Source organism: Kogia breviceps, chromosome 19, assembly GCF_026419965.1.
Source record: "Kogia breviceps isolate mKogBre1 chromosome 19, mKogBre1 haplotype 1, whole genome shotgun sequence".
In the NCBI taxonomy this organism is placed as follows: Eukaryota; Metazoa; Chordata; class Mammalia; order Artiodactyla; family Physeteridae; genus Kogia; species Kogia breviceps.
In genome coordinates this window covers 14,714,117-14,737,891 of record NC_081328.1, presented here as the reverse complement: position 1 = coordinate 14,737,891, position 23,775 = coordinate 14,714,117, and the positions used below count along the sequence as shown (strand labels likewise).

General features: G+C 51.7%; 1 protein-coding gene across 18 annotated transcripts in view; it reads right to left on the bottom strand.

Annotated features, from left to right (window-relative positions):
• Positions 1–23,775, bottom strand: part of MYO18A (myosin XVIIIA) — a 96,531-nt gene that overhangs the window by 62,759 nt on the left and 9,997 nt on the right. For 17 of the 18 annotated variants that reach the window (XM_067021620.1, XM_067021623.1, XM_067021630.1 and 14 more), the window contains exon 2: positions 21,776–22,853. In XM_067021620.1, the coding sequence (XP_066877721.1) occupies positions 21,776–22,774 (999 nt within the window). In that variant the 5' untranslated portion in view covers positions 22,775–22,853. The remainder of the gene's footprint in view (positions 1–21,775; positions 22,854–23,775) is intronic. The other variant, XM_067021622.1, reaches the window with a different exon arrangement.

Genomic DNA, 23,775 nt, shown 5'->3' with positions numbered 1-23,775 from the left:
AGTTTTTACCAGCCTTCTCTAGGTGATTCTGAGAGCCACTGCTTTAAAGGAATTATTCGCACTGTACTGCGGTTAAGTTAGTGAGGCCTCCAGAGCCAGACTGCCCGGTTCAATCTTGGCTCTTCCATGCAGTAAACTACACGACTTCACTCTGTGCTTCCATTTCGTCACCTGTAAAATGGGGGAAATAATAGTGCCTACTACATAGGGTTATTGTCGGGATTAAATGAATTAGTACTTGCAAAGCCCTAAGAACAGGGTCCAGCCCTTATGTTTTCAGTACGTTTTAACAATTATTATCTATCTGTGATCACTGGGGTGGGGGAGAGGCATCACGAGCAAAATTTTCAGGTAACTGAAGCCTACCCCCTTTAAGGGACAAAACACTTTCTATTTTAAGTAGTTTTCTAAATTCTATTACTATTTCCAATCATAAAAATAACAAACATTTTATAGACTCTCTAACTTTCTTTGGTAAGATACTCTGAACTCATCTCTAACATCTTCAACTCTGAGCTCCTGACTTACAGCCTGGCTTCTGCCCCACCAACACCCCAAACCCCTCTCCAAGGGCACCAGCCCCAGCTCGGCACTGCAGTCAACCTGAAGCCTCAGGCCACGCCCGTGTTAGGAAGGCCAGACGCCCTTTGTGTCTGTATCTGCTGTTTAGTTCTTTTGTCCCCTACCCCTGCCAGACCATCGGCTGTCACTCTGCCTGTCAGCATGGCTGTCTTGAGCAGTCTCCCCTCCTTCTAATATGCAGTTTCTGCCAGAGGCTGTAAAGCCAGATAACCAAGCCTGATAGAAGAGTCCAGAGCAGAACGAGTGGGAGGGATGTCAGCGAACACACAGCCTCTCCTGTGAGTGAAAGGGCTGGGTTTTCACACGCAGACTCAGTGTTCTTTACGTTGGCTGCTTGAGCGCCTTCGAGGCTCACCTGCCATTGGGCAGTGCCCTGGAAGATGACTTCTGGGTGACCGAGTGTCACTTCATCTGCACAGTCTTGTCTGACTTACTAGCAGTAACCGTGGGCTCATCCATTCCGAGTTCCCACCCAGATGACTAGATCCTGTCCATTCTGTCTCTGAGATGCTTGGTGTTACTGACAGAGACCATCTCAGGGCAGTTTCACTTCCCTTAGTGAAAAGGGAAGCCTCTTCATTTGGGGGGGAAACGGGCCCTGGCAGCACACTCAGCTTCACGTATAGTCACCATGAGCCCCGCTGCTGCTCAAAGCTCAGTGCTGTCTCAGGACCTGGTCCTTAAGCCTTTGCCCTATGGCTCTGGGGGCCACGCGGTCACTCCCACGGCCAGCCGGACCACCTCCAGGCCCGTCAGCCTCCCCCTATGGACAGCCACAATCTGGGCCCTCCTCGGCGCTTCACCCTCACCTTCCTCTCACCCTCACCCTCTCCCCAGCCCTCCAGGCTCTCACTCTCTCAGGAAGATCTTCCCATGGCTCCCTGCCCTCAACTCCCACAGAGCCTTAACTTATGAAAGCCTCTCCACCGGCCCCTCCACCTTCCCCATTTCTCAAAGCCCATCTTGAGTTCCACCTCCTTCATGAAGCCTTTCCCCAAACCCAAGACCTGCATGGTAACAGAGTGCAAAGTCTGAATCCCAGCTCGGCCTCTTTCTTGCAGTCTGACCTAAGGGAGTTACTCGATTTTTTTAGACTTTCCACTTTTTGCCTTATAATAGTACACTTACCTTATGGGGTTGTCATGAGAATTAAAAAAAAAAAAATAGTGGGACTTCCCTGGTGGCACAGTGGTTAAGAATCCACCTGTCAATGCAGGGGACACGGGTTCAAGCCCTGGTCCGGGAAGATCCCACATGCCGCGGAGCAAATAAGCCCATGCGCCACACGACTGAGCCTGCGCTCTAGAGCCCGTGAGCCACAACTTCTGAGCCCGGGCGCCTAGAGCCTGTGCTTAGCAGCAAGAGAAGACACTGCAATGAGAAGCCCGCGCACCGCAATGAACAGTTGCCCCCACTCACCGCAACTAGAGAAAGCCCAAGTGCAGCAACGAAGACCCAACACAACCAAAAATAAATAAATTTATTTTTTAAAAAAAGAAGTACATGGAAAGCACCTAGCATTAGGCCTGGCAAATGGTCAGCAGTGATTAAATGATTATTAAAAACCACAGTGTAGTGGAAAAATAAAAAAACCCACAGTGTTCATTAAAGGAGGGAAGGATATACAGTGGAAAAAAGACAGCCTCTTCAATAAGTGGTGCTGGGAAAACTGGACAGCTACATGTAAAAGTATGAAATTAGAACACTCCCTAACACCACACACAAAAATAAACTCAAAATGGGTTAAAGACCTAAATGTAAGGCCAGACACTATCAAACTCTTAGAGGAAAACATAGGCAGAACACTCTATGACATCAATCACAGCAAGATCCTTTTTGACCCATCTCCTAGAGAAATGGAAATAAAAACAAAAATAAACAAATGGGACAGAATGAAACTTAAAAGCTTTTGCACAGCAAAGGATACCATAAACAAGACCAAAAGACAACCCTCAGAATGGGAGAAAATATTTGCAAATGAAGCAACTGACAAAGGATTAATCTCCAAAATTTATAAGCAACTCATGCAGCTCAATAACAAAAAAACAACCCAATCCAAAAATGGGCAGAAGAACTAAATAGACATTTCTCCAAAGAAGATATACAGATTGCTAACAAACACATGAAAGAATGCTCAACCTCATTAATCATTAGAGAAATGCAAATCCAAACTACAATGAGATATCATCTCACACCGGTCAGATTGGCCATCATCAAAAACTCTAGAAACAATAAATGCTGGAGAGGGTGTGGAGAAAAGGGAACATCTTGCACTGCTGGTGGGAATGTAAATTGATACAGCCGCTATGGAGAACAGTATGGAGGTTCCTTAAAAAACTACAAATAGAACTACCTTATGACCCAGCAATCCCACTACTGGGCATATACCCTGAGAAAACCATAATTCAAAAAGAGTCATGTACCAAAATGTTCATTGCAGCTCTATTTACAATAGCCAGGACATGGAAGCAACCTAAGTGTCCATCCACAGATGAATGGATAAAGAAGATGTGGCACATATATACAATGGAATATTACTCAGCCATAAAAAGAAATGAAACTGAGTTATTTATAATGAGGTGGATGGACCTGGAGTCTGTCATACAGAGTGAAGTAAGTCAGAAGGAGAAAAACAAATACCGTATGCTAACACATATATATGGACTCTAAGGAAAAAAAAAATGTCATGAAGAGATTAGTGGTAGGACGGGAATAAAACACAGACTTACTAGAGCATGGACTTGAGGATATGGGGAGGGGGAAGGGTAAGCTGTGACGAAGTGAGAGAGTGGCAGGGACATATATACACTATCAAATGTAAATTAGATAGCTAGTGGGAAGCTGCAGCATAGCACAGGGAGATCAGCTCAGGGCTTTGTGACCATCTAGAGGGGTGGGATAGGGAGGGTGGGAGAGAGGGTGATGCAAGAGGGAAGAGATATGGGAACATATGTATATGTATAACTGATTCACTTTGTTGTAAAGGAAAAACTAACACACTATTGTAAAACAGTTATACTCCAATAAAGATGTTTTTTCAATAAAAATAAAAAAAAAATAAAAAATAAAAAAAGAAGTACATGGAAACACCTAGCATTAGGCCTGGCAAATTGTCAGCAGTGATTAAATTATTATTAAAAACCACAGTGTAGTGAAAAAAAAAAAAAACCCACAGTGTTCACTGTCTATACCTAAACATCAGCACATATGCATGGTGGTTCTTGAGTATACTCAACACGGTGCTCTATTACATACAGGGGAGCCATACCATGTGGGATTCGATTCTAAAGTCAGCATGTAAGGCAAAAATAGAATATAGTCAAAATTACTCTTAAAAATCCCTAAACTTGCTCACAAAGTATAGTACACATGGGTTTGTATATACCATTCTATATATCTGAAAGCATAATGTATACAGTCATGTACAGCACTGAATAAAAGTATACAAAATACAAAGGTTACAATTTCAGACTACAGGAATATATAGTTTCCTACACAACCACATACAGGTATCCTCCATTGTTTGAAGGTTTGTTTTATGCCACTTGGCTTTTACAAAAGGCATACATTAGTACCTGTTTCCGATAAGCAAAAGAAATCTGAAGAGGATTTTCACTTTTACAAAAAAATGCTAAGGACAAAAATAGTGTCCAGTGTTTGTTTTGCAGCAAGCGTTATAGAGGCAGGACACACGCAGGGCAGCACTGCCAAGCTCCGTCCCCAGGAACTACACTCAGCACTCAGCACTCAGCATCAAACCGTCATAGCTTTGAAGTGAATCTGTATGTGTGCTTTATCTCGATTTTTAAAAATGCATCCATTAGCAAAATGTGCCTTAAGGTCATTGCTTCTTTACACCATTTCAGCTTCCAAAAGGTTTCATAGGAACGCTGTAGTTTCGGATTGCGGGCGGGGAACTGTAATTGAATTTATTGAAGTTTAATGAGTATATGCCATGACTAAACTGATGTTTTGATGGTAATCTATTTGTGTCATGTGTTTACGCTTATCCCCCTGGAGAACAGGGACGATTTCCTACTTCCTTTAGATACCATCGTACTCCCCAGAACCAGGCGCATAGTAGGTGTTCAACAAATATCCATTGGATTTAACTAACTGATCTGAAAGGTACACATGCAATTCACCTCGCAGAAAAGAATGGGGAACAAAGGAATAACCAGAATGAGTAACAACTTCAACTACTCTGCTCTCCCACATTGGTAGTGTTGGGTGAGTGAAAGGGCCTTGGCTCTGTTTCGGGCACTGGGTCAGGCAAAGTGGTTAAGCAGAGCTGGGAGCAGGCTAGACAGGAGGCTCTGAGGAGTAAGTCGTTCACTCTTGCAACTAATGATGATGTGTAATACCTCACGGTGAACACTGTGGGGAAGCACAATGCCTGTTTTGGAGTTTTTTTGTTTGTTTCATCCCCTTACAACTAGACTGTGAACTTCTTGAGGCTGGTTTAGAGGGAGGTAGTTTGTAAAACATTGAGACTGAGGTTCTAATTAGCATTTTAATGAAAGAATACTCCTCTGACCCCATGTGTCTTTCTAGTTTCCCTTTAAATCAAAACTCTTAAAAGAAAAGGGGGAGGGCTTCCCTGGTGGCGCAGTGGTTGAGAATCCGCCTGCTAATGCAGGGGACACAGGTTCGTGCCCCGGTCCGGGAAGATCCCACATGGCGGCTGGGCCCGTGAGCCATGGCCGCTGAGCCTGCGCCTCCGGAGCCTGTGCTCCGCAACGGGAAAGGCCACAACAGTGAGAGGCCCACATACCACAAAAAAAAAAAAAAAAAAAAGAAAAAGAAAAGGGGGAGGGCTTCGCTGGTGGCGCAGTGGTTGAGAATCCGCCTGCAGATGCAGGGGACACCATGCAGGGGACACAGGTTCGTGCCCAGGTCCGGGAAGATCCCACATGCCGTGGAGCAGCTGGGCCCGTGAGCCATGGCCACTGAGCCTGTGCATCTGGAGCCTGTGCTCCGCAAGGGGAGACGCCACAACAGTGAGAGGCCCGCGTACCACAAAAAAAAAAAAGAAAAGAAAAGGAGGGGGGGCTATAAACACTGTCTCCATAAATGGATACTAATTATGTAGTGCTTGTGTTATGACTAATTTGCAATGTATAAAGTGTCACTAATAGAACTCTTTATTTAAGGAAGTTGGGGGGAGTCTTGTTTCCAGCACTATGCTCTCAGGGCTGGGGAGGGCCTGGAGCATTTATGCTTCCTGGAGACTCCCCACCACCACACAGATGCATTCTTTATTACCTTTTTTTTTGGGGGGGAGGTGTAAGAAATGTCTTCTCTCCTATAAAATAACAGTGTAAGTGTGTCAGTAGACAGTGACTGGGACTCTTTGAGATACCAAGGTTTCTTTCTGAAATTTTACTGGGCATCAATAACCAGTGGATCCCAAAGGAAGGGAACAGACCCTCTGGAAACCTAGTGATGGCCGCAGGGAGCGGGAGGAGATCTGAGAGGAAACTCACCGAGACCAAAGCTGCACGCGCAGGGATGGGCCCACACAACCCCGCCCAGGAGTTGCCTGCTGGGTTGCGGCGGAGTCAACCCCCGGCCCCGCCCCCAACCCTTGAGGCCTACGCTTCCTGGCCCAGACGGCCCCCTGCCGCCAGCGCAGGGGCGGAGTCGGAGGCGGGGCCCGGCCGGCACATGCGCCTGGAGGCCCGGTGTGCACCCGCCCTGTAGTGCCGCTGGAGCCCGGCAGAGGGCGGCCGCCCCCTTCTCAAGGGCCAGCCGGCGCCCAGGCCGCGGGATAGCACCTCCTTGGGGTCGCCCTCCCGGCCCCGCCCCCAAGAGGCGCCCCCTGGGAGCTGGAGGCTGAGGGGGCAGAAGCGGCAAGATGGCCTCTCCCTTTACCCTGGAGGGATACGTCCCGAAGAGGCAAAGATGAGCTCGGCGCAGACTTTGCTTTCATTACTGCTCCTTCCCCACAGCCCAAAACAGTCCCTATGTATAGCAGGCACTCAGTAAATGCTTATTGATGGAATGAAATAGATGAGTGGATGACTTCATGAATAAACAGAAGACTCCAGGGATGCCTTGAGCCCGTGTGGTGGGGAGAGGTCTGCGACAAGCAATCCAGGAGGGTCAGTGGGCTCGGAGTGGCCAGCCCCAGATCACTGCCCCAGAGGTGGTCACTGAGGCTTTGGGCTCCCCCAGCCCCTGCCTTGGCACACCCAAAGGTTTGCTCAGAGCCTGCTGACACCACGCCATCTCGTGGGCACAGAGCCCAAGCAGGGAAGTCTGGGCTTGTCTTCTCTGAGAAGACCAGGAGACCATCCCCTCGAAGTCAGGTCCCGGCTGCCTGCGGGGACAGACCACCTGACTGGTGGCTCCAGTAGGCCTGCTGCTCCCTGAGGACTCTCAGCTGCTGGGGATTTCCTCGTGGCCCCTGGGGACTTCCAAACTGCCTCTGCTTGCCAAGCTCCCACAAGGCCCAAAGCCAAGGGCCAACCTTGAGGATGGTTTTCCAGCATCCTCCACCCTCCTGCCCCAAATCCCACCAAGACTTGGGGCACTTCTGAGTCTACTAAATGCACCACATGTGATAGTCCCATCCCCACCCCCTCTGGCAGACAGGAGAGAATAAGTATAATGGAGAATTGTTCTTCTCTTTTTCCCATAAACGACAACTCTTCTCTATTTCCAGAGGATAAAAAAAAAGGAAACCCAGTTTAAGGGTCAGCCACACCAATTTAAATAAAATATCAGTATGGCCTCCCGGGGTGTGAGTTGGAGGCCTGTGCTATTTATTCTCAAAGTCAGAGACACTCCTTTGGATAAGCCTCAGTGTCCTCCAAACACTGGATATTCAATAAATGTTTGAGGATCTGTGTGTTCACCTCCGGAGGCCCCTGTTGGGCTTGTTTCTAGCACTCTTTGAAGTCAATATAAAGCACAGACCCAATCTCCATAGAAGCAGGAAGGGAGAAGCAAAAGCTCCTACTTTTCCTACTAACCCCTCACCTCTGCATTAACAGACCTGGCCAAATCCACTGGGGCATGTGAGCACCTGTGCATTACCAGGCTGGGCAGAAAACATGCTTGGCGAGCTGGGGAAGCACTGCCCCAGTTGTGGTGGCACACGGCCAGGGACCCGTTGGCCCTGGGGCATCAGGATTCCCGAGTTGGTGAAGTGTAGAAACTGCCCGAGAGAACAAGCCTTCCTTCCTGAGAGGAAGAGAAAACATCACCCTCCCAGCCTCACCAGGGGGGACGGCAAGACGAGACAAGGTTCAAAAGCACCCCACCATTTCTTTCTGAATGATCTGTCTAGAGATGCACTGTTCAGTACAGTAGCCACTAGCTAAGTGTGGCTATTTAAATTGAAACAAGGGAATGCTTCTGATTAAATTAAAAATGAAATAAAATTTAAAATTCAGTTCCTCAGTCACACTGGCCACATTTCAAGTACTTAATAGCCACGTGTGGCTAATGGCTACCAAGTTGGAAAGCAGAGACTATAGAACATTTATCACTTTGCAGAACTTTCTACCGGACAGGTCTGGTCCAGAGGATCCCCCTTCCAGCTTGTCCTTGTCATCCTTGCCAAAGACTCCTTCAGGTGTTGTCCCTGACCACCTGCTGTTCTCTCCCACCCCCGTCCCACAGTCTGCTTAGACTCCTGTCCCCGTGTGCCGTGCCTTGACCCCCAGGCCTCAGAAAGAAGTGGGGGAGGGGACGGTAGCCACAATGTAACCCCCAGCCTGGGAGCAGAAGCCAGATGCAGAAGGGCTGAAAAGGCAAGGCTGAATGGAAGCCAGCCCCCACCCCAAGGCATCCCAGGCCTGGGAGAAAGCCCCTCAGTGCACACAATCATTCCTTGTTTCTGCAGAGTCTCTGGACCACGCATGGGTAAGACATCTGGAATGTAGTGGCCTGAGGGCTTCCCCACATCACCCGCTGCTGGACTCATCTGATGTTACTGCTCCCAGAAAGAGAAGTGCCAGCAGAACCCTGAACTTTGAAGAGCAAATGAGGCAATGAAGCCTTGTACTGAACAGAATGTTAGGAGTTCTGCCATAGGGTAGTGGGGACCATAACCGGACACCTCCCTGTGATGCCAGATGGATAAAGCAAATGAGGAAGAGGGGGAGGAGGACGTGGTGGAGAAAGGACTCCGGGCCATGCTCACCTTGCTACAGAGGCTCAATCAAGCTCCCCTGGGAGGAAGGAGGGACCAGGGCACGGATCCGACTGCTATCACATTCTACCACCGGCACTTAATTTGAAAGGTTTTGATACAGTAGCTAGAAAATCCAAGGTGGGAGCATCTGGGCAAGCTCATATGTGTGAGGGAGGCAGCCGAGAACAGACCCGGGAACTGGCAGGTCAGGGCTGCCTCTCTGTTCTGTGCCTCGATTCCTGCTCAGCCCGAATCCACATGGGCTGTCAGAGGCAACACAGGTGCGAGGAAACACAATAAGTTGTAAAGAGACCACAAGAGAGTAGAGTATTGTTTGTTCAACTGGAAAACAAATAGGAAAGAAGTCTGGTCGTCGAAAGGTATTGGTATCAGCCAAGAATCTGAAGGAAATCACAGGCAAAGTAGCACAGTTTTGAAAACTGGCATCCAACAGGTTCAGCTGGATGTCCAGGGCAAAGCAGTCCCACTCTGAGGCTGCCATGTGGCCCTGAGTAAGCTTGGGGACCAGTCTGGGCCTTATTTCCCTATCTCCACCTGGAAGGCGCTTTGGGCAGAAGCACCATCCTAAGGAGAAGAGTAAAGCCCACCCCACCCTCCATGAGCTGAGCCACAGGCTGTGGCACTCCTGTGGGCAGGTGACCCATCGAGCTCCCAGGCACCAAGTGCTCCTCAGCCATCAGAGACAGATCAGTGATGACGACAATAACACTATCCTAAGTGATTTACGTGTGTTGATTCAATAATCCTCAGAACAGCCTCACAAGGAAAGTACTAGTATTCTTATTTTACAGATGAGGAAAACGAGGCACAGAGAAATCAACTTGCCCACGGTCACCCAGCCAGTCAGCAGCAGAGCCAGGATGCAAACCCAGGCAGTCCGGCTCCAGCGTCCGTGCCATGCCCAGTACATACCAATGGATCAACAACACATACACAATCATACACAACTCCCGATTTGTGGGCCCTTCTGCCTGCGCTGGCTTCCTCTTCCTTCTCCTCCCCCAAATGAGCTGAAAGTCGTTCGTACAGCCAAAACCAGCCTTCCCATCCAACTTCATATTTGCCAAGCATCTGGTTCTACAGCAACAATAAGAGCTGCAGTTTCGGGATTTTGAAGAGAATGGGTGGGGGTGGAAGAGGGGGGGGGCCCTTTATAGCAGGGGCTCCTCTTTCAGAGGCACAGAGAGAGACCTCAGAACCAGTGGTCTGGACTTCCCTGGTGGTCCAGTGGTCAAGACTCCGTGCTTCTAATGCAGGGGGCACGGATTTGATCCCTGGTCGGGGAAGTTCCACATGCTGCATGGCGTGGTCCCAAAAATAACCCACAAAAAAACCAGTGATCTAAGGAAGACACAGGGGCTGGGTGGGGAACCCAGGGCCCTGATAAAACACAGGAAAGCTGTGCCTTCTTCTGCCCCAGAAACCAAGTCCTCTGGTTTGTGGCCAGCCTTCTTCTGCACAGAGAAGGTGAGGGCTGGCTAGAAGGGCTGGAAGCTGATGGCAGAAATGCTTTGGAAGGGTCTGGGTGAAAAGGACAACGCAGGCTAAATTCTGCTCTGTGTGTGTGTGTGTGTGTGTGTGTGTGTGTGTGTGTACGTGTGCCAAGCCATTTCCAAACTGGGTGTCCCGTCACAGAGCCTGGTTCTTGTCCCCAGGTCAGGGCCAAGAAATGATGGGTGGGGGCAGGAAACAATAAAGAAGCCCTGGGAGAGGAATGCAGACAGGCATCCGTGTGACTAGGCAGGGTGGCTCACCTCCCACGACGGAGGGTGAGGGCCTTTTACCAAACAAGTTGTTCAGGCTGGTACCCCTCACCTTCTCCAAGCCTAGGCCTCATTCCCACCTGCCACCCACAACCTCATCGAAACAAAAAACTCCTGTCATTGTCCAGAAATCCTGAAGCCAGAATCAGGATCACTGCAGGCTGCCAGAGAAATGAGGGCTCCTCCAGGCAAAGCCAAGTGCTAAGGGGAATAAGGATTTTGCTGGCCACTTGATTCCAGGAAGACAGCCCACAGCCAGCCGTACCCCCAGGTTTCTCAGGCGGTGCACCCAGTTTCCTTCTCGCCTCTATTGATCTTGATGCGTGGCCAAGCGAGTGGGCCCTCAGCCTTACCCTGTGCCTGTGTCCTTTAGGTAACCTAGGCTGCCTGCAGAGGAGGATGCAAGGCTGTGCCAGGCCCAGCACAGGCTGGGTCTCCCGTGCCTGAAGCGCCAGGCACACAGGCTCTCACAGCCTGGGCCACTCCAGGTGAGACAGAAGATGCCAGCCCACCCAGGGAGGAAACCTTTCACTGCTCTGAAGCCGGTGCTTCTGCAGGCGGCTCCATAACCAAACCAGTCCACGGATGAGGGACCTGGGGGTGGGCAGGGACAGGATGCAGGCCGCCAGCGGGAACAAGGACATTGTATCAGACCCCTCCCCTCCCCTTGTCCCCGGAAGGCTCCACCGGACTCTCCAGACACTTTCCCCCTGATGGGATGGGACTGGGCATGAAACTGGGTGTCACAGAGAGTCATGACCGTCTCGTGCTGCCTGACAGTGCCGTCACTGCTTGGCCTCCAGCCCACGCCACTCCGGGCTGAGATCTATCTTTTCGCAGATGTCTTCTGTTCTAGAGAAAGCACAAGCTCCCAGATCACAGTGATGACATCTTCAGCCTTTTTCCTCCACAGAACCAAGCCCACAGGTGACAGGGAGCAGGTGCTCCTGAAGGTTTCCTGACATCCTGCCTCGAGTGTGCCAAGGCTTGGGGGACACTGGCACCTGGTCCCTGCAGCCCGGAGCCAGGCCCCTCCCCAGCCCACCCCACCTGCAGGCCTCTTCTGCCCAGAGCCGGGGCAGCCTCACAGTCCTGCTGCCAGAGAAGGGAGCCCAGGAAGTGCCCTGTGAGAAACCTCCCTCCCTGTGGGTACCCACTTGCCCTAGGGCCCGGCAGTGAGAGAAGCTGGGCAGCGAGGGAGGAAGTGAGTCAGCTTCTTGCAGAAATGGGGATTGGAGGGAGAAGCCAGCAGAATGGAGCTCAGAGGGCAGAGGGCACAGGGGCTGGAAAGGTCACTAAGAGAGGGAACCAGGCCCTGGAGGTGCTGTGCGGCCCACAGAGTGGAGGACGGATACAGGTGACAAACTCGGCGATGCTACCTCCTGCCAAGGCTGGGTGGCCCCTGCAGGCCCTGAGAACCTGGTCTGGCAGGCACAGTCCCACCTGAGGATGGAATCCGAGGCAGCGCCCCTTCCTGACGCACTTACCCTCTGGAGGAAGTGAGGCCCTGTGGGACACGGCCAGCCACGTTCTTGCCTCACTGAGGTTGAGTCTCTGGTCCCCAAGGCCTCCTGCTGCCTCTCCTGAGCCCCGCAGCTCCGGAAGCCCAGGCTCCCCCTGGCCTGGCCCAATGGGGAGACAGATGTTTGCATTTCCCTGAGAGGAGGGGAACCGAGTCCAGGCCCCCGGAGCAGAGCAGCTGGGGCTGCCACGCATCTGCCCCCCACTCTCCGGCAGCCCCTGCCCCTTCGGGAGCTGTCCCCAGGCTCCAGCTGGAATCTGTCGCTCTGACTGGGAAAAATCCTTGCTGTGAAAATTCCCAGCCTGCCGACATTCCAGCACACAGGCAGCCCAGGGAAAGCAGAAGGAAAGAAGGCGCCCTGAGCCCTGTCAGGCCACATTCCACCCCCTCAGAGACCTGCAGCCAGTAAGACAGGCACATTCCTCCAAGGTCCCCTGGGCCGGACACTGTGTGACCCCACGTGACCCTGAATCTGCTTCTCACCCATGCCTGGTGCCTTCTTCGGCAGGCTGTCCCAGGGACCCTCCTCCCAGAGCCCCCTCCCCAGGCCCCTGCTCCTGGCTGCCTAGAGCCCATCTCCCCTCCACTCGTGTGAGGGATGCCGAGGGCCCAGGCACACAAGAAACGAAGTCCTAACACACTGCAGGCAAGTCACCAAGGACAGTCAGCGGGGAGGGTTCTAGGAACCCAAACTGAGCTCACCAAGGGAACCCAGACAGAGAGAATGGGAAACCAGTTCCTGACTAGAGAACGATCTTCTTTCCTTCAACAAATACCCACTGCTCTCAAGTGCTCCAGCATGGCAGAAATAAGAAGATAACGAATTAATGACAGTCTTGATGAACGCTATAAAGGAGAAGGAGGAGGTGCAGACCTGACATGGTCTGAGAGGACCAGGGAAGGCTTCCCTCAGGAAATGATATTCAAACCGGGGCCCGTATGTATGAGTACACGAGGGTGGGCAGGGAAAAGCATGATAGACACAAGGAACAGCAGAGACTCGATGGTAGAAGCCAGTGAGACCTCTGCGTCGCACATCCACCACCTGCCAGGTACTCTGCCAGGCCGTGTTCCTCACCTTTGTCCCCCAGTGCACACTAGGAGAGAACACATCCACCCCTGTGCAACAGAAGAGGACATGTTCTTGGTCAGAGGTGACATTCCGGGGACCTTGCTACCCCAAATGCTACAGAGGTCAGTACCAGCATGTCAGTAAAGGCCCGAAAGGTGAGGGGGCAACGTGCCCGGCCTCCAGGATCTAGCAGGGGAGATGTCTGAGGGGCAAAAGCGTCACCCTCCCCCACCCCGGGGGACCACACCCGAAGGCTGACAAGACAGATGCCACTTGTCTTCCTGCGGCTTCCCTCGGCCACCTTTCCAGCACCTCTCCCAGCTCCCACAAGATTACAGCCCGCCTGCTGCCACTTGGGCTCACTTCCTCCGGCTAATCCTCTGGAGAGACTGAGAGCGACAGTCACACCCTTCTGCAGCACGCGGTCCGCAGAGCACGGGTGGTCGGTCACTCCTGGCTTCCCCTTTCCTTCTGGAGAAGAGGTTTCCAGTGACAGGGCAGCGGCGACCAGAAGGCCCAGGCCTGGGCTGGGCGGTGGATGCGTAAGGATATCCAGAGACTGCCTTCCCCTGCCCTATATAGCTATCTATATGGATATTTAGATATCTATCTCTCCTATGCATAGTGGAGGGCGGGAAGCTGATACCTTGCGTTCAAATCCTGACCAGTCACTTAATAACCGTGAAACCGTAGGCAACTGAACCTTAACCTCTCTGTAAACCAGTTTCCTCATCTGCAAAACAGGTTATTATAATACCTACTTCAAAGGGTTGCTGGGAAAATTTAATGAGTTAAGATGTGTGAAACATCTAGAACAGTGTCTAATGAAAGCAGAGTGAACGCTAGCCATGATCTTTGTTCTTGCTCCTATTTTTCAGGCCCTTCCCTCAAGGCATTTCTGTTCGGCTGAATCCTTACCAGATCAATTAAATACCACTTAGGGAGCACGTACATGCTATGCACTGTACTGGGTGCCGTACAGAACACTGGGCAAACACCCCCACGTTCTTCCCTGCCCCGGAGTTTGTGCAAAGCGGCCGGGCCGAGCCAGGCCGGGGCAGAACGCCATGCCCTGATTCTGAGGAACATATGGCGGGAGATTAAGGGAGCCAGAGTGGTGACCCAGGCCTAAGGAAATAGTTTCCCAACCAAACTAGAGCCAGCAACTGAAAAAATAAGCTTTGCTGACACTGTCCCCTGTATTTCACAGAACGGAAGCTGCTGCCAAGCACCACGCGGGACTCTGGGGTTGGCTGGGCGCCCCCCAAACTGCACAGCAAGAGGTGGAGGGCCATGAAGACTCCATTCCTTGGCGGTGCCTGTCTGGCACGGTGGGCACCCACAGTGCTGCAGACGCCTGGGGCACATCCATACCCGCTGCCCGGACGGACAAAGGAGGCGCCAGGCAGCCTGCCCAGGCAGCAGGGGAGCCCTCACCCCAACTGGTCACCGGTCCCCACCCCACGATGCTGCTCTCCACCCCAGGCTCCAGTGAGGAGAATCCAGCAGCTTAGTGTAGCGGGGTGGCGGGAGCCCTGCTGGCAGGCAGAACGCGTGCTTGTGGTTTCTGGGAAATGCTGTAGAGATTTGCAGCATTTTTAAAATACTTGTGTTCCCACACACGCCCCCCTTCACCCCACTCCTCACCCACCCCCAGTCTGGGTGTTTGCATATCTGGTATTTTCCAGAACCACTTCAATGTAAATAAGAGAGATTAGAAGGGAGAGGAGGACAAGGTGGCCAGGGGTATCAGGATGGGCCAGAGGAGTTCTGGCCAGGGCTGGAAGGGGCCGGAGCAGGCTACCTCAATCAAGGCTCTGCCCTGCACCAGGAATCCAAGCTGTGCCTGCAAAAACAACCGATGACCATGACATGTACCCACACCCAGTCCAATGTGGCCTGGGCACTGTGCCCACCACCCACGGGCTGGGTGGCCAGGGCACTCTGGGACTGTAGTTCATCTAGCATCTCAGTGGGAAAAAAGCAGAATGGTCCTCTGAAGACAAAAGGGAGACCTAGCAGAATAGAAGTGACCTAGTCTACCACACTATCCTGCTGGTCCCATGTACCCCACTAATCCAGGACAACCCCCCAAAATGCTCCCAAAGACCTTTCACCCACCAGTTCTCACACCCTTGACACCTACCCACCCACCTCTCATTACCAAAAGGACGTAGTTTGTGTTCCACTCTGAGTCCCCAAACCAGGGCTCTCACATGGTGAGACTCTGACGCCAGAGGTGCCAGAAGCTTTGGCGCAAAATGAAGTAAAAAATTCCTGGAGTAACATTAGGAACAGAGCATTTTAGAACCCTGAACTCAGGCAGTACCCAACTTCTCCACCACCAGAAGCCCCTGGGAAGCCCACTGCCCAGAAGCTGGCCTGGCAAAGGCCTGGAAGCAGCACAATTTCAAGTCTCCCCTCGGAATCTTACAGGTCCCACTCCTGACAGCACCCAGGGGCCCTGGGGACAAGGTTGGTGAGGCTCATACCATTTCCGCCCAGGGGACTAGAGCCTTCCGCTACAGCAAGGGGGCCCCTGCCTTCTCCCAGATGCAGGCAACCCTGACCAGCCAGTCCCCTGCAAGGCCACGGATGACCATGCCTGCAGCCCTGAGAAGCCAGGCTCTAAAAAGCTGGAAAAAGAAAGAGAGCTTCCAGCATCCCATCTTCCCCGCCAGCTGGCTGTTTTTGACAGAGCTACAGAGAAAGAGTGTGGACAAAAGCGTTAGGCGTCCCGTTGGAAAGAAAACCTCACCAGGGGCAAGAATTGGAGAGCACTAGGACGGATTAATTAAAGAGGCTGCAAAAATTCTCTCTCCTGGATGGCATTAGAGACTGTGCAGAGGGAAGGGAACTAATCTTCCTAAGCATTTACTACCGGCTAAAGTCTATGTAAATGACATCATCTAATACACAAACTTGTTTATCTTAAATAAAGGCCCATAAAGCATGGTATACAGAATAAAAAACAAGTCTCCCTTTAGCTCCAATCTTATTCTCTTTCTCAGAGAAAACTGTAGTTAGTTGGATGTGCATCCTTCTCTGATTTAGTCCTCTCAAATTCTGGGAGGATAGAATAGAGCCGGTTTATAGAGGTCATGGGTCACTTCGCCTCTCCTAATGGCCACCCCTTTTCTCCCTAGCACAACTGTCCACTTCCTCCTTCTCACCCCACTGCATAGCTGTGCAGACCTCTGTGAGAGCAGTTATGGTGATTGGTTGCATTTCTTCACTTAGGTCTATGCTCCCTCAAGGAAAGATTATATTTTATTTATTTAATCCCCCTATGCCTGGTACAGTGCTGGTTCTTAAGCACACTTCATTCAGTGTTTAAGGGAGTGAGTAAACTGAGGCTCACAAAGTTTGGTAACTTTAGTAAAACTCAAACACAGGTCTTTCTGACTCCAAAGTCTACGCTCTTTACACTATAACATGCTCTCTTCCCGATTCTGGAGTGTGGATGTGGTTTAGATGGACACGACGACTGCTTAAGGAACCTGACAGCCCTATAGCCTTTGTTTGTTTTATCTATTTATTTATTTATGGCTGAGTTGGGTCTTTGTTGCTAGGCTCAGCCTTTCTCTAGTTGTGTCGAGTGGGGGCTTCTCTGGTTGTGGAGCACGGGCTCTAGGTGTGCAGGCTTCAGTAGTTGTGGCTCGTGGGCTCTAGAGCGCAGGCTCAGTAGTTGTGGCGCACGGGCTTAGCTGCTCCGCGACATGTGGGATCTTCCCGGACCAGGGCTCGAAACTATGTCCCATGCATTGGCAGGTGGATTCTTAACCACTGTGCCACCAGGGAAGCCCCCTATAGCCTTTGAGTACAAACCCCAAGGTCCAACAGAAGAAACTGTACCACGGATCTCGGGCAAGTGCCTGACAGCTCAGGAAACTAGCTTTGACTGGGAAGGAGTGGTAGGCCTTCCTTTAAACCCCCATCTCTCCCCTCCCACCACATCCTCAGAAGCTCAGGGGAGCAGTGCTTTCCAGGTATGGCTCCCATGCAGGCCAGCTCCTCTGGCTCTTGGTGGCAGGGGGACAACCACATCGGCCACGGTTTAGCCATCTGGGCTTTTCTGAGCTCAGCAGAAACATCTTACATTCCCAGACAACACATGTGTCCCCCGCGAAGGGCCCACTGGGGATACAAAGAGAAGGGACCACTCTCCCCTCTCCCAGGTCCTAGTCCCGGCCAGGCTTCTACCCCTTCTTAATGGTTCTTGACTTTCCCACTCAGACTCTTGGACCTGGAGGAAGGAATTCTGAACCAACTGGGGTTTTAAGATCCTCACCGTTACCAACACCTCCCTCAATCTCGCCAACTCAAAGAACTCTTTGCCTTTAGAAAACTTAAGGGTAATTGATCCCAAAACAGATGTCCCTAGAACATTTTCCCTGAGGAGCCAAGGAAAGAATGTAGCATCTTCTCCTAAACCTGGCAGTCATGTTTGACCCCTCTTCTCTTCCTTCTCCCACACCAACCAATCAACAAGACTACAGTGCACCCCAGTGTTCCTAGCAGCACTATTTGCAATAGCCAAGACCTGGACAGATGAATGGATAAAGAAGATGTGGTATATATACACAATGGACTACTACTCGGCCATAAAAAAGAATGAAATAGTGCCATTTGCAGCAACATGGATGGACCCAGAGATTATCATACTAAGTGAAGTAAGTCAGAGAAAGACAAATATCCTATGCTATCACTTATATGTAAAATATTAAAAAATGATACAAATGAACTTATTTACAGAACAGAAACTGGGACTTCCCCGGTGGCACGGTGGTTAAGAATCTGACTGCCAATGCAGGGGACATGGGTTCGAGCCCTGGTCTGGGAAGATCCCACATGCCACGGGGCAACTAAGCTGTGCACCACAACTACCGAGCCTGCACTGTAGAGCCCATGAGCCACAACTACTGAAGCCCGCGTGCCTAGAGCCCGTGCTCCGCAACAAGAGAAGCCACTGCAATGAGAAGCCTGCGTACTGCAACGAAAAGTAGCCCCCGCTCGCCACAACTAGAGAAAGCCCGTGTGCAGCAATGAAGACCCGACACAGCCAAAAAATTAATAATATTATTAATTAATTAATTATTTTTTTAAAAAGAACAGAAATAGACTCCCAGGCATAGAACACAAACTTATGGTTACCAAAGGAGAAAGGGAGGGAGAAGGATAAATTAGGAGTTTGGGATTAGCAGATACAAACTGCTATATATAAAACAGATAAACAACAAGGAACTATGTTCAATATCTTGTAATGAACTATAATGGAAAAGAATCTGAAAAAATATATATATATTTTATATACATATATAAAACTGAATCACTTTGCTGTACACCAGAAAGTAACACAACATTGTAAATCAACTACATTTTAATTTAAAAAAAACTGAAATAAAATAAAAAAGACAACAGAGCCTACCTCAGTTGCTCCCATCTGATATATCTCTCCATCTCCACTGCTCCTACCCAAGTTCAGGCCTCCATCCATCCTACTGAGATTACAACAACAGCTCCCTCACTATTCTCCCCACCGCTGTCCTTGCTACACCTGAAAGCATTCTCCGTAAGCAGTCAGAGAGATTTTCAAAAACCTGTTCCCATCGCTCCCTAATTAAATTGCTTCATTGCCCTTGGGTTAAAGTTCACATTCCCTAGTGTGACTCACAAGGGCCTTCGTGACCTGCCCCTGCTTGCTTCTCCTGCTGCTTCTCTCAATAATGTCCCCACACTATCCCCCAGGCTTATTCCCCAGATGTGTCATTCTCTCCAACCTCTAGACCCTGACATGTGTCTTACAGCCTTCCTCTTCCTCCTCTTGCCTCCCTGACACACTCATCTCCCACCCAGATGTCAGTCCTCCCTGACTCATTCCCAAGGCTGTACTAGAAGTCCCTCTTCTGTGCTCCCTAGGGCCGTGTCCTGGCCCCTGTCACTGAGCTTCCCAAATGGCATTGTCCTTGTCTGCCACTTGACCATCCCTCCCACCACACTATGAGTTCCTTGGGGCTGGGGTTATGTGCTGCTCACTGCTGGACCCCAGCACCTAGCACACAGAAAGTGCTCAACAAATGTTTGTTTAATAGACAGGTGAGAGGAAGAAAAGACGCAGAAGAGTTTCTCCTCTCAGGTCAGCTGAGTGGTTTCTATCAGGCCCCAAGTCTATCTTACTACCGTAGCTCACCCCTGCTCCCAGTGGAACCCTGTCTAGCAGCTACAGGGATTCACGAAGAAGGTGCGAGCCATGCATTCTGGACACACACCATGTGAGAAGGAAACCCAAGGGGCTGCCTCTCCCTGGGGCCTTCTGAAGAGGCCACGGAAAAAGCCATGGGGCCTGGCCCCCATCTGTGTGCCGAAAGAGAACAGATGGCTAGCCAGCTCCCTCAGAGCTCCCTGGGGACAGGCAACGTGTGGACACAGTTGATGGATGGCCTGATTGGGCAGGGTGGCGGCCAGGAGCTGTACCCGCCGGGCTGGAGTTGTCAGGGTACCCCACCCAGCAGCCCGCAGGAGGCGGGAAGACTCTTTTCTCGGCATGGAGCTGGGATTAGAACTGCTGCCAAGAAAAGGAGCAGAGGAGGAGTGGGAGGAAGAGGAGGAGATAGAGGATGAGAGGCGCAGAAGAGGCTGCAGCACTCCCACACCAGCTCCGGGGTCTGTCCCAGGAAGCTGGAATGCTGGGCTCATTCCACTCCCCTCTGCTGTGGCCTGAGTCCCCACCACCTACCCAGGTAGGAAAAGATACAGGGCTTCTCTTAACCTGTCGGAGCGCTCTAGGAGACGCATGAGGATGGGGCTTTCTACTCCGTCCCCTGCCCGATCCCTCAGGTGGACGAAGACGTCCTGTGGCCACCAGCTGGGTTTGCCCCACAGGGACGAGAACAAGCCAGCATTTCAGGGATACCTGCTGTAATGTGGAATCCACCAGGGCCTCCAAAGCTAAGCCATCCACTTCCCCAGGGATGAGGGAGCAGCAGCTAGCTGGGAAGGGAGAGTGGCTGGGAAATTTGAGATACCAGGATGATCCCTGTGCTATAAAGACAAAACTCAACAGCATCCAAGATGCCAGGCCCAGGGCCCCACAGAGGCCTGTGCTGTGGTTCAACAGGGAGCTGGCAACAATCCCCCAGGGGAGATTCATTCTTTAAGAAGAAGAGAGTTCCATCTGTTAAAAGCAAGGTTAGCCTGGTAGAAAGCAAGACAGACATGGCAACATGGTAAGATTCTTGGTTCTAAAATAAAGACCACTCCCTCTAAGTTGCAGTTCCCTGAGTTCAGTCTAGCCTGATGGCTAACACATAGTAGGTGCCTGATGTGTGTTTCCGGAATAAGTGAGTCCAGGTCCTCCCCTGGATTCCACAACAGGCTCCCTTCCACTCACTACCCTTTCCTGACTAGCACAGCTGCCTGACCCCACCAGCCCCAGGGTAAAGGAAGGTCGGGAACCCAGCTCCAGTGCTTCCTGCCGGAGCCTAATCCTGCCGCTCCCAGGCCCCCCTGGCCCGAGATGCTGCCAGGCTGAACAGCCATCTGAGCTTCCACTTCCCCTCCCCAGGAGAAAGCTAGGACCAGGACTCTGCTTGCTTCCTTAGCATTTCCTCCCACTTCTGACTTTGACACATCTGGCCGGTCACTTAGTGCTGAAAGGTCCTGGCCAGGCTACGCAGTGGTCAGGCTGCAGGGACCAGATCCGAAGGATCCTAAAACCCACAGCCAGGATAGAGGGATGGATAGAGGCCAACTTGTCCCTCCTGGACTGTCTGTAGGCAGAACATTCCAAACTGATATGTAGCCACCCTATCAAAAGTCCCCTGGGGTTAGAGATCTCCATCCCCTCAGAGACCTGCTCATACATCTAATCTCAATCTCTTCTGCTCCTATGTCACCCCCTTCCACTGCTGTTTTGTGTGGGCAGGATAAGAGTTGGGATCTCAGGGATAGTCAGGTCATACTATCTCTGTAGGCTTGATCCCTTTTGCCTTTCCAGGGCCGTGCTTTTTCTTCTTCCAAGAGATAATAAAGACTCTTGGAGCCCGAGTGATCTTTATAAATCAGATCCAGTCACTCCCCTGCTGAACACCCTACAATGGTCCCGTTTCACTGGGATAAAATCTGAACTCCTACCATTATTTACAAGGTCCTCGATGATCTGGCCACTGATTATCTGTGCAACCTTACCTGTTATTCAGCTCCTCAGTCACTCAGGGGTAAAAGGAGGCCTGAGGTCATCTCCCCAGGAGCTACCAAATGTGAGCCCTGATTTAAAATAATTTATCTTTTTTTCACCTCCAATATCTAAATAATGGAAATCCTGTATTTTAATCCAGATACCAGTCTGGACGAGTAGTAGCCCAGAGTGTGTCTCACATCTGGAAGTGGCACATGTTAGCCCCCATGCCCCAATTTAGGGCTCAGGACATATTATCCCACCAGGGTATCATAAAGCTTGTATCGCTGTGTATCACACCTTCTGAGGTCACTCCATCCCACAGGCCAGGTACGTCGTCCCGGAGCCCAAGGAGTGGCACGGCTTCACCGGTCACACACTCGCTAGGCTCTGACGGTAGCTCCTGGGTACCCCAATCATCCACCCAGGCACAGTCGCAGGAGGTGCCAGTATCCCCAATCCCTGCTTACCCCCGGCTGCCCAGGCCAACACTCACATGGGCTGGCTCCCTGCGGGGTCCCTCGCCGCTCCGCAGCCAGCTCCGACTCAGCTCGCTGAGCTCTGGGATGGGCTGCACCTTGAGCCGCACGCCGTCCCCAGACTGCCGGATCATCTCCACAATCTCGTCCCTGGACTTGCTCTCCACGTTGTGCCCATTAATCTCCACCAGACGATCACCCGGCACCAGCCCCAGGGCCAGGTCCTTGGTGCCCGCGCCGGGCTCAGCAAAGTGAACCACCCTCCGATAGACCTGGCCCTCGGGGCCCCGATCCAGCATGGTTGTGCGTCGCAGGGAGAAGCCGAAGTCCCCCGTGGGCCGTCGCTGCAGTTCCAGTTCCCGGAGGGCAGGGGGTAGCGGGGGCACCACGGGGGGCAAGCGCAGGTCAGCCGGGAACCTTTTGGTCACCAGCTCAGGGGCTCGGGACCGAGGTCCCGGTCGAGGGATGCCTGGGCCGGCATGCTGCATCAGCTGTCCCTCTAGGGTCCTCACCTCCACCTGTGGAGACGGGGCGGCCGAGTGCTCTGAGGGGGTGGAGGTTTCTGAGGCGCTCTCATCCCGGCTGCGCTGGGAGAAGGAGAAGCGCTTGACGATCATCTGTGAGTTCTGCTTGGCCAGGGAGCCGAACTTGGCGGCCCGCTGCAGCACCGAGCCCCGTAAGCTGCCTTCCTCACCCTTGAGGTCATCGCTGGAGCTGGCTGTGCTCAGGTGGCCCGAGTCCAGGATGACGCTGCCCCTGTTGCTGTCGGAGTCGATGTCAGTCAGGTGCAGGTCGGAGCCGCTGGCCACCTTGATGGGGATGGGGTTGGAGATTTCCAAGCGTGTCTTCGAGTCACGCTTGGAGGAGCGGTTCAGGTTGAAGAAGCCACGCCTCAGGCTCATCTCCTCCAGGCTCCGCAGCTCCGCCGCTGACATCCGCTCCTTCTTCTCCTTTTTCTCCTTCTTCTCCTTCCGTGTGCCATCCTTGTCCTTGTCTTTCTTCATTAGGTTAAACATGGTGGGGTGCTATTTTTAGGGGTGGCACCCCAGAGGATTACGGGTGCTCAGCACAGGGCCTTCGTGCCCCACCTTGCTGCTGCAAACAGAAACAGAGAGGAAGGTTATTCAAGCAGAGCCTCTTTCTGTGTCTCCCATCCAGACACGGCCAACTAATGAGCACAGCTTTCCCTCACTGAGTGCCAGCTATGTGCCAGGTGCTCTGTTTTACACAGTACCGTCTCAATTAAGGTAATCTTCACAACACAGCTATGGGTAGGTCTGTCATTACCCCCATTTTACAAATACGGAGACGAGGTTTAGATCAGTTTATAAAAGCCCAGACTCCAAAGCCTGTCATTTCCTGTAATCCCTGAAAGACCCAGGCTTAGGTGTGCATGGTGGTGGCATCTGGGAGATCTAACCTCCTGGTTAGAGGATGCCATCAAGCCAACTTGGGACCTGACTTAAGATTCAAACGCAAGGGACTTCCCTGGTGGTCCAGTGGTTAAGAATCCGCCTTCCGGGGCTTCCCTGGTGGTGCAGTGGTTAAGAATCCACCTTCCAATGCAGGGGACACGGGTTTGAGCCCTGGTCTGGGAAGATCCCACATGCCGCGGAGCAACTAAGCCCGTGCGCCACAACTACTGAGCCTGCGCCCTAGAGCCCACGAGCCACAACTACTGAAGCCCACGCGCCTAGAGCCCGTGCTCCACAACAAGAGAAGCCACCGCGCGAGCCGCAACAAAGGAGCCTGCCTGCCGCAACTAAGACCAGGCGCGACCAAATAAGTAAATAAAAATATTAAAAAAAAAAAAAAAGAAAAGAAAAGCCACCGCAATGAGAAGCCCTCACACCACAACAAAGAGTAGCCCCCGCTCACTGCAACTAGCGAAGAAAAGTCCGTGCACAGCAACAAAGACCCAACACAGCTAAAATTAAAGAAATAAAACAAATAAACAAATATTTTTAATTAAAAAAAAACAATCCACCTTCCAATGCAGGGGACGCGGGTTCGGTCA